The sequence below is a fragment of the Protomyctophum parallelum genome (genome assembly GCF_964188405.1).
Source record: "Protomyctophum parallelum genome assembly, chromosome: 1".
Taxonomy (NCBI): Eukaryota; Metazoa; Chordata; class Actinopteri; order Myctophiformes; family Myctophidae; genus Protomyctophum; species Protomyctophum parallelum.
In genome coordinates this window covers 29138747-29148869 of record NC_139697.1, presented here as the reverse complement: position 1 = coordinate 29148869, position 10123 = coordinate 29138747, and the positions used below count along the sequence as shown (strand labels likewise).

General features: G+C 43.5%; 2 protein-coding genes across 2 annotated transcripts; one reads left to right on the top strand and one right to left on the bottom strand.

The window, feature by feature from the left end:
- Positions 1-5402: 5402 nt before the first annotated feature.
- On the top strand, positions 5403-5935 carry LOC310859284 (CXXC motif containing zinc binding protein-like; the record flags this gene model as incomplete). Its single annotated transcript, XM_083765724.1, has 1 exon — positions 5403-5935. The coding sequence occupies one exon, from the start codon at positions 5403-5405 to the stop codon at positions 5883-5885; it is 483 nt and encodes a 160-aa protein (XP_083621850.1). The 3' UTR covers positions 5886-5935.
- Positions 5936-9487: 3552 nt separating this feature from the next.
- LOC310865763 (cilia- and flagella-associated protein 20-like) lies at positions 9488-10111 on the bottom strand (the record flags this gene model as incomplete). The annotated part of the gene is made up of 1 exon (XM_083774971.1): positions 9488-10111. The coding sequence occupies one exon, from the start codon at positions 10109-10111 to the stop codon at positions 9488-9490; it is 624 nt and encodes a 207-aa protein (XP_083631097.1).
- Between the last annotated feature and the right edge of the window lie 12 nt (positions 10112-10123).

Genomic DNA, 10123 nt, shown 5'->3' with positions numbered 1-10123 from the left:
CCAGAGGGGAGCAGGGTGGGGGGGTCTCCCAGAGGGGAGCAGGGTGAGGAGGGGTCTCCCAGAGGGGAGCAGGGTGGGGGGGTCTCCCAGAGGGGAGCAGGGTGAGGAGGGGTCTCCCAGAGGGGAGCAGGGTGGGGGGGTCTCCCAGAGGGGAGCAGGGTGAGGAGGGGTCTCCCAGAGGGGAGCAGGGTGGGAGGGGTCTCCCAGAGGGGAGGAGGGGTCTCCCAGAAGGGAGGGGTCTCCCAGATGGGAGGAGGGGTCTCCCGCATGTACATTCTCAATTTAACGCTGAAAAATAAAAAGTAGCTGAGCTACTTTGAGCTACTTTTTCTATGTAGCTGTAGCTTTACAAGCTACATCTCTCCAGGGGTAGCTATGTAGCTTGATCAAGCTACTGCCATGGTGAGCTACTTGTAGCTTTACAAGCTACGCTTTCAAAGTAACTTGCCCAACACTGCACATAGGACCATTCTAACCACTCTCCTCAACTAAAAACGACTAAACAAAAAAATCACATGAGTGTAACTGTGACAGGACAATGAGGACATGCCGCTTTTCTGTGCTGCATTGACTGACTGAGTGAGAATGTGAGAAAGCAGGAGTGAGGCACTGGAAGGCTTTTATAGGGGTGTTGGGTGGGGCAACACCAGCAATCAGGAATGAACAGCAGGTGTGCAGCCTAATAAATTAACCAGATTTTAACCCTTAGCATGATCTGTCAGTTGCAATGTTTACAAGTTTCAAAGGGTTAGTTTTGTATTTGTTTCTCCGGCTTGGAGTATACTATAGCACTGAACCACATACACTAAGAAAGGCCTTTCAAAGACGCATCTGATGCCATGAGTGTGATTTCATATGGACTTGTACAACTTTGTAGAAAATTCAACAAAGGCCACAATCACATGGTCAGAACGTGACCAAAAGTCATATTTCTCTGCGTAACACTACTAACCATAGGGTTAGCTTATTTAAAATGAAAGGTCTGAAACACGTGCTTCTAAAGGTGCAAGAGACATATTTCTCCAATGTTTGGTTCAAGAGATAATGGTCTTTGTTTAATGTTAAAACCTATTTATCCCAATGGGATTTCCTTTTTTCAATGTCCACAAGTCTCAGAAACTGTTCCTATACCCCCAAACAGGTGTCTGCGAACAACCTTTATATTGGGTATTTTGGCCTCTGACCACTAGAAGTGGGTGTAATTTGTAAATTTGAAATGTATTAAAAAAGAACAGTGCCTGTAGTTCCGCCCAGGAGGGAGTGGATAAACATGGGATGGTAAACATAAATCACACCCGAGTATCATTATACATCATCATTCATCATCTCTTTTTTTTTTACTACATTTTTATCCCACGATTTTGTAACCCAGTTTTCTTTTCACCCAGTGCCAATTATCTAATGTAATCCTGGGCGCTACACTTCCTCTGCCAACCTGGGGGGGCAGCGGACTGACCTCATGCCTCCTTCTATGCATGAGGAGTCCAAGCTGCTTCTTTTCACCTGACAGAGGGGAATTTCCCGGCCAGATGTAGCGCGTGGAAGGGACACGTTATTCCGACCAGTTCCTTTCCCCTCCATCAGGTGCCCAGGCTGGCCAGGGGGAGGTAGTTTTAGAGACCAGGATTACGGCATGTTTTTGTGAGGGTATCTACCCTAGGGGACACGGGGAGAACATGCAAACTCCACACAGAAAGGCCCTATCGCCAACCCCCGCCTTGGGTATGGGCAATGATGCCGCGGAGGAGGGAACACGCCGCCAGTGCCCACAGCGTCCCCAGCGGGAATCGAACCCAGGACCTTCTAGCTGTGAGGCGACAGCACTACCAACTGTGCCACCGTGCCGCTATCATACATCAACTCATGAAAAACTGAATTTATGTGATGGGTTAGCTGATTTGCTCGTCTACCTATGACGTAATTTTTCCCTTCATTGTCAATGGCATTTAATGTTTGTGTTGCCACAAATTTACGCCATATTTGACGGACATATGACCAAATTTCTCCTTTCATTGTCATTTGCAAATATGAGACGTGTGGGGACAAAAGCTGTATATAGGAGGGGCTAGCGCCCCTCAAAAAAAATCACACCTGTGTGAAGTGTATCATCATACATCATCTCATTCCGGCCAAATCCCAATTTGCGTCATCACTTTAGTTTTGTTTGTGTTTACACAATATGTGTTTAGACAAACACTCAAAACTGGCCATTCATTTTCAATTGATGATATTCACATGGCTGCCATCTTGCCAGCAAGGTGATACCTAGGTGACACTTCCCATAGAGAGCCCATTCATCCAAACAGAAAAGTCCTCTCTAATTATATTAAACAACGTCAAAATCACCAACATTGCAGCTGTAGGGAAAGCTTGAATTATCCTCTTTCAATCTGTAAAGTGTTTGTTTCATAAGATGAGCTACTTCCTTGCACATGATTTATTTTGGGGTTTTTTTGTTTAATAAAAATCCATCGTAGACATTTTATGAGCTACTTCCTGTCAAGAAATTCCTTGCAGATGATTATTTTCTAAGTATCCGAGTTTGGAAGCGCTCGTTATCAGTAAAGCAACCTCCTGCTGCATTATGCATTATGTGCACATTCAAAACAGGTGGTATGCATGGGCCATTGAGTGATAGTCAACGAGCACTTCCAAAATAAATCATGTGCAAGGAATTTCTTGACAGGAAGTAGCTCATCTTATGAAACAAACACTTTACAGATTGAAAGAGGATAATTCAAGCTTTCCCTACAGCTGCAATGATGGTGATTTTGACGTTAATATAATTAGAGAGGACTTTTCTGTTTGGATGAATGGGTTGTCTATGGGAAGTGTCACCTAAGCTAAATTCCAATACCGCAACTTTCACACTCGCTCACTCTCCTCGCGTCCTCCACTCGCTCCTCGGCTCCGCCCCCAGCGAGGAGGAGAGGAGGAGGAGAGGATTCTATGCGAGGACAGAGTGGTGGTCGAATTTTCCTCTGGAATCGGAATGTACTACGCTGTCATTTCAAAGCGACGGCACAATCCGCGATCACTAATGACGTGTATCAATTCAATTCAATTCAAAGGGCTTTATTGGCATGGGAAAACATACGTTGCCAAAGCAAAAGTGGTGTCACACAGCTGGATCACTGGAACTCCGAAGTCCGAACAGAGCCGTACAGTGCAGAATAGACAATTCATCATTTTGTACATGTAACCGAGGGTCCGAGGCCAATGTGTATGTATTGGTAACATGTGCAAGGCAAGGCTATTTATTCCTGAAATAGTGAATAAGCGCCAGGATGCGCACACGTATAAATCACCCCCCCCCCCTCCTCCGACAGTCAGTCCTCCTCCGCGGTCTTTGCAAATAACGGACACTATAACAGGAATTAGGTATAGTCTCTCTGACTTACATATTCAGTTCAGTCCACATATAAATAAATACATTTTTCATTTTTGTCACCGTCATTCATAGCAGTCTGTGCATTCAGGCATGCACAGAGATAAATTAACTATAGCTTTTGAGGTGCGCACAATATAGCCGGCCTAATTTATATATCCTACTTTTATTATGCTTATATCACACAACGCAATAAAGCCAGTGGCTTGTTGTGGTCCTTTCACTTTCACATAAGTAGGCTAGATAGGCTACTTTATCATTCTGAAGCTCTATTCATTCAGCGAAAATGTGTCTCTTCAACAAACAGTTGAACAGTGCGTTCATGTGTGTGTTGGCCGTTGGGTCAGCGACTTCAGCCAGTCAGCCAGCTAGTGGATGGGGGGGTGCACAGTATCGGGTTTCATCAGTGTTTTCTGTGCCACATGTGGAGGAGGCGGACTTATGTCACTGGAGAAGGAAAAAAAACATGTACACGTGATGCGGAAATCCGCTGCGAGGAGACAAAATACCCCACCGAGCCTGCACCTGATGTACACTCGCTCTATGCGGTCTCGGAGAACTCACTCGGCTCCTCCACTCGACTCTCCTCTCCTCCTCGATGGAGCGCTTTAACAATCGGAACGTTAACCATTTCCGGGTCACGCTGGAATGACCCCGAGTGACCGAGTGGGAGTGAGCGAGTGTCCGAGATTTTGGGTATTGGAATTTAGCTCTAGGTATCACCTTGCTGGCAAGATGGCAGCCGTGTGAATATGGCTAATGGCATTCAATGTTTGTGTTAGGACACTGTGTTTACACAAACCTTCAAAGCTGGACATAGGAGGGCCTCAAAAACTGGTCAAACATTGGTGAAATTGTCAAATAACATACTGTCACACTGTCAGACGTGCTAGAAATTCCACTACAACCCTGTCCATTGATCGCTATATTCGGCACACCATCAAACCCCCTACAGTACCCGAATCAGAAGTCAGAGTTTATTGCCTTTGCAACACTGCTAGCTAGAAGAAGAATATTACTATCTTGGAAGTCGCCAAATCCACCCTCTCACTCAATCTGGCTCAATGACGTGATGTACTTCTTAAGCTTAGAAAAAATAAAATTCTCTCTCAGAGGAACCGTCGAAGGCTTCACTAAGGCATGCATGGAGACCCTTTATAGAATACTTTTAATTGTACCTCCCTGGATTAGACTGCTCGGTGTGACCCAAATATAGCAGACTGTAGATTTCAGAATTAACAGACAGTGCCTCTCTTACAAGTGTACAATATTCTTGACTGTGACCCATGATGTCTTGTCTCTTTTCTATAGGCCTACGTCTGTTGTTCAAACGTACTGTAGCACGGCCTGGTTTAACAGCCTATCAATGGTATATAAGAACAAACTGTATAGCCAAATTAAGATCTGCGCTAAAATTGTTGGTAGACCAGTTGAGGTTGTGTTCCTTTAAAGAAGCCCAGACTATCAACTGTTGCCCTCCATGAGGCGGTTTAGAGTCCCTACAGAACTCGTTTGTACATCAGTCTGTCTTGCTTCTAAACCAAAATCGCTAAACCAGTGGATATGTTCTCGTTCCAGATTGTTTCTGTGATGTTGGTCCTGTCTACCATTTTGTAATGTATGTCTATGTCTTGTCTGTTTCTTGAACGGTGACGTCATGAATGCAAAGCAATTTCAGTGTAAACTGACAATAAAGTTGTATCGTATCGTATGATGTGACCTGTGTTTTTATTTTTTATTTTGTCCTGTTTGTCCTTGTTTCGTTGGGGGGGGTGTACGTTGTTTGTTGATGTTCTTGTCAGATGTACTGCTTGGCTGTCCCCAATAAAAAAACAATATAAAAAAAAGAAATAGAGGCAGAGATTGTAAAATAAAAAAGAGCATATCTACTTTGGGGGGGCCTGGTTGAGATTGAGAACCACTGACCTATGTGACCAGCCTGTGACATCATCTATGACAGTCATCTATGACATATTTATGAAGCACGCACATTACAGTACTAGAAGTCTTCAGAATGGTGAAGTTTGCGCTGCAGTTCAGAGCCACCCTTGAGAGCATCACAAATGTGCGACCGTTGGGAGAGGATTTCCGCTGGTCTCTCAAACTGAAATGCGGAAACTGTGGGGAAGTTCCAAATAAATGGCAATATTTAACCCTTGCGGAAAGCACACCACTAAAAGGAGGCAGAGGCAGTGCCAGCATGGTGCAGAAGTGTAAACTTTGTGCCAGGGAGAATTCTATCGATATCCTGGGAGATACTATCACGCCTTACAATGCAGATGACAACGAGAGATTCAAGACAATAGTGCAGTTTGAGTGTCGAGGTCTGGAGCCAGTTGACTTCCAGCCTCAGGCTGGCTTTGCTGCACAAGGAACAGATTCTGGGACATTGTTTCCTGAGATCACCTTGCTAGAGAAAGACTGGAACGATTATGATGAGAAGGTCAGCGAGCCTGTGGGGATATATGAGGTTACACACAAGTTCATCAAGTGCTGACGGCCTCCTACAATGCAGTTACTGGACAAGGACCTTCAGTCAGTGACCAAACATCCATGGACTTTCTCTCTGGCAGTGTGGTTCAACTCTAAGCGTCGGCCAACAGGATTGGATATCAATAATCATGTCATATAATATAATAGTAAATGACATAGTTTCTGCCATGGATAAAATAATTACTGCGCTGCATTATTTATAGACTAGACCTGTACGTGCCTGTCGCAGTCGGCCACCGGCCTACTTGGGAACCTAATAAGTACGTTGTCATAGCACCCGTTTTAACTGGACTTTGATACAGTGGATTATGCACTGCTTTCAGAGCTACCTGGCTGGGAGATCTCAATGTGTAAAAGCTGGGATAAACATTGGTATTTATTTTTAAAGCAATTGATGGGACTTTACTGTTGTATATTAAGGCTCTGCTGGAATCCTGTAACATATAGATAGGGCTTACACTAATAAAGGTTCCAAATGTAAACACAGAACTGGGGAAAACAGCCTTTTGTTTTAGTGCCCCAACCACGTGGAATGACCTACAGCTTAAATTAAAGATCTGCTCTCCCATTACACACGGTCAATTTTAATTTGATTGCAGACTTACCCCCAAGTGTCTGCAACTGTTTTAAACATGTATTAGATGATAGATCACACAATGAGGAAATGTTGCTGTTCTGTTTTTGTTGTTTTACTGTACTGTACTCAAGATACTGTACTGTATCTCGAGTTTCTCGACGAAACTGCACATGAGGGAACTGGGAAACCTCAATGTCTCTCGAGAATGAATAATGAATGAAATAAATGAAACTTAAAGCATGATTGATTTTTTTTCTCCATAATAGGTTGTTAATAGTATTGTCAGATATTATGCCAATTATGAAAATTGCTCAACACATGCAAGTTAGCATCCGGCAGTTTCTACATGCTGGGGACCCATACTCAACATTTCTGTACTCATGCCTGGGTTCACATTCTGGTGGACTATGATGGTTTATATTGCCAAATAAATGCCATCTAAAGGATTTATTTGGCAATATTTTATGCTATATCAGTTCTGACTTTTGGCCATTATGTCTGTATATATAATCTAATTCTAAATCATCTATACAGTAAAAGACATTTCAGCTCACTTTTGACCATATCCAAGGTCATTCGTTACTAGTACTTTATTTGTAACTCATAGTCCTGGACCTGGTTAGATATACATAGGAGGGGCCCGGACAGGAGTCAACCCACAGAGCCTAGTCCTTCCACGCGCCAGACCTCCCAGTCCCAGCAGAGTAGTTTGGGAGCGGCACATTGTGTGGCCCTGGTCTTTCCCTAATGGGACTGATCGTGGGTAGCTACTGGGACGTAAGTCGGGACTTGATCACCCCGGGCTGGGTCACCTGAGTGAGGGGTATGATGTTGTGAGACCCGAAACCCTGATGACCATGGGATACATCACTGAGGATATGTCCCAGGTGCATCCATGCAATGTTTTTTTCGTTCTTTGTTTATTTAGACGGATGGTGCATATTAATTAATGAACAATACTGTAAATACACCGGATTTAGCGGAGATGATCAGTTTCATCTGTAGTCCCCACTAAAAACAAACGGGCAACAAAAACACAATATGGATTAATTCTATTTTATTTTAAAGCCTTATATGTAGATTTCTTTGAATGAATAAAATTTAATTTTGTCCAATCTCTATAGTAGACATGTTATACAATTGGGGTGGTTGTATTTTGTCTCCCTGCTCTGCTATTGAGAGATTAGAGAGATAGATTGTGCGAAAGGTCATGTCTCACCTGGACACAGGATCTGTCACAAATTTTGACCTAATAGTCAAGATTACATCTTCAAGCAGGCTGGTTCTATTAGCTCAAATGGTAAAAATGTCAGGAAACCGGGTTCAAATCCAGGGTCGAAGAGGACAGTTACATAATGCTGCTTTTATACAACTGCTTAGACACAACTTCATGTGGTTCATGACCCTCTTATAAAATATATAATCTACAAACGTAATTGTGTAATAAGTTATTATTTACAACATGCATGTCCTATTATGGAAAGAGAGTGAAAAAGAGAAGTGAAGGAGAGTGGCTGAGAGTGAGAAGCGAGAAGTGAGATTTGAGAAGCGAGAAGCGAGAGAGAGAAGCGAGAGAGAAGTGAGAAGTGAGAGAGAGAAGCGAGAAGTGATAATTGAGAAGCGAGAAGCAAGAAGTGAGAGAGAAAAGTGAGAAGTGAGAGAGAGAAGCGAGAGCGAGAAGTGAGAACTTCTCACTAAGTGAGAAGTGAGAACGAGAAGGAGGCGAGAATGGAGAAGCGACTCACTGGACCTCACTGGAATCTCAGTACTCACTAGTCTGAAAACGTCACTTTGTGGCTTAATGGCCACACTGCACATTAAATAAATGTAGGGGTGTGGCTAAGAATCTGGGGGTTGGACTAGGTACCTCTAAAACCTAGATTCTGATTTGACGTCCAGGCAAAAACGAAGGGAACACAACTGTAGATGGTGTTGAAAGAAGATGTCTGATGTTCCAGGCCTTGGGCATGACTATGCTTTAACGCTTGCTAGTGGAGTGGATACCGATGTTGACAGCTAGACAATCATCACGTGTCGATGACATCATCATACTGTATGTAAATTATGCTCATTGACTTCCATTGTTAAAGTGAACTACAGTATGTATTTCAAAAGTATAGCGGGGTTTTACGCTGGTAAACATTTGGTGATGTTCAATGCAGTGGTTTGTAAGAAACAGACAGACAGATGTAGACGGCTAGACTTTCTCAGAACCAAAAAGAACTGGATGTATAATAAACAATTAACAATTTAGGCATTTAGCAGAATTTAAATGGTCACTTAAAGTACAGTGCAAATAAAACAAGTGAGTGCTTCAAATAAACTAAGACTTAAGGTAAACATCAAACCTAGCATCTGTCTAAACAGATGCTACAGTATGTAAGTGACAGCATTTGTGGTCAGGCAAAAAACATACAGTAAATAACACTGTGAACAGGTAATGAACATAGATCTGCATAGTATGGCATCTATCAATCAAGGTGACAACAAAGGTATTGAATTGAGGTGGAAAGTTGAGGTGGAAAGTTAATTAAACAATCTCTTGGGGGTTCTCCCCCACTTCTGGATCACCTTTTTATGCACAACACACAGATTAAGTTGAGTAAAACGAAACAACTGCAATTTTGACAAACAAAAATCCCATTATGTAACAAAAAAAATTAAGCTTTGCTACCTTCCAGAGATTATCTTTTGGAAGTAGTGTCAAATAGACCCAAGGACCATTGTATCCCATGACTCATTCAATATTGGCAATAAAAATTAACACAAATATTTTCCCATAAATATTTTCACACAGGCATGACTTTGTTGGACCAGGGTCTTCCCACCCACTGTGACACCTGGTCTAGGCCTGGGAGACAAATGTGTGACAACTCTTAAAGCAGACACTTGGTTTCCACAGCCTATACGATACATTTGGTAACAGAGTAGTTTCCCCTGTTCCTCCAACCAGGACAAGTAAAGGCCAGAATGTGGACTGACCACAAACATTGAATTGGAGTCGTCCGGCGTCAGAAGTGGATCCGGGGTCATGTGACTTCCTCCGAGTCTTCTGGGATTTGGGAGGCTACATCGGCCTTGAACTGTTCGGGCAGATATAGCTTAAACTCTGCCGGAAGCTCGTCCTCCGAGTACATTCGGTCCGTGAAATACACCCTCCACAGTTGACAGTTGGCGTGGATCTGCACACGTAGCGTCTCCGCGTAGTTGGTTGAATACGCCCTCTCGGTGAAATCCTGCAGGTTGACCACGATCTGGTTCCAGTCGTCCTCCAGTCTCATGGGAAAGGTGCAGGTGAATGGCTTCAGCTGCACCTTGCAGTGGTAGCTGCTCGCCCGAAACCGACGGGGGACATTTTTATCGTCCAGCACCTGGACTTCGAAGGTGAAATCCTCGTTGAGGTTCTTGATAATCATGACGAGAAAGGGAAGTGTGATGCTCAGAGTCTGCCGGGGGTCTGAGGGACACGCGATGTATGTGGTAATGACGTTAGTGCCCTCAGCGGTTAGTTCCATGACCGGTGACTGGATGTCTTTGTCTTGGATTTTCTTGATGTGACCAATCCCTTTCTTTTTATCCCATAGGCAAAGAGGTCTCTGGTCAGCGCTGTACAGGATGGAAAAGTATTTGCTTTGTTCTGTGTTCTTGAACATTTTCTCTGTGCT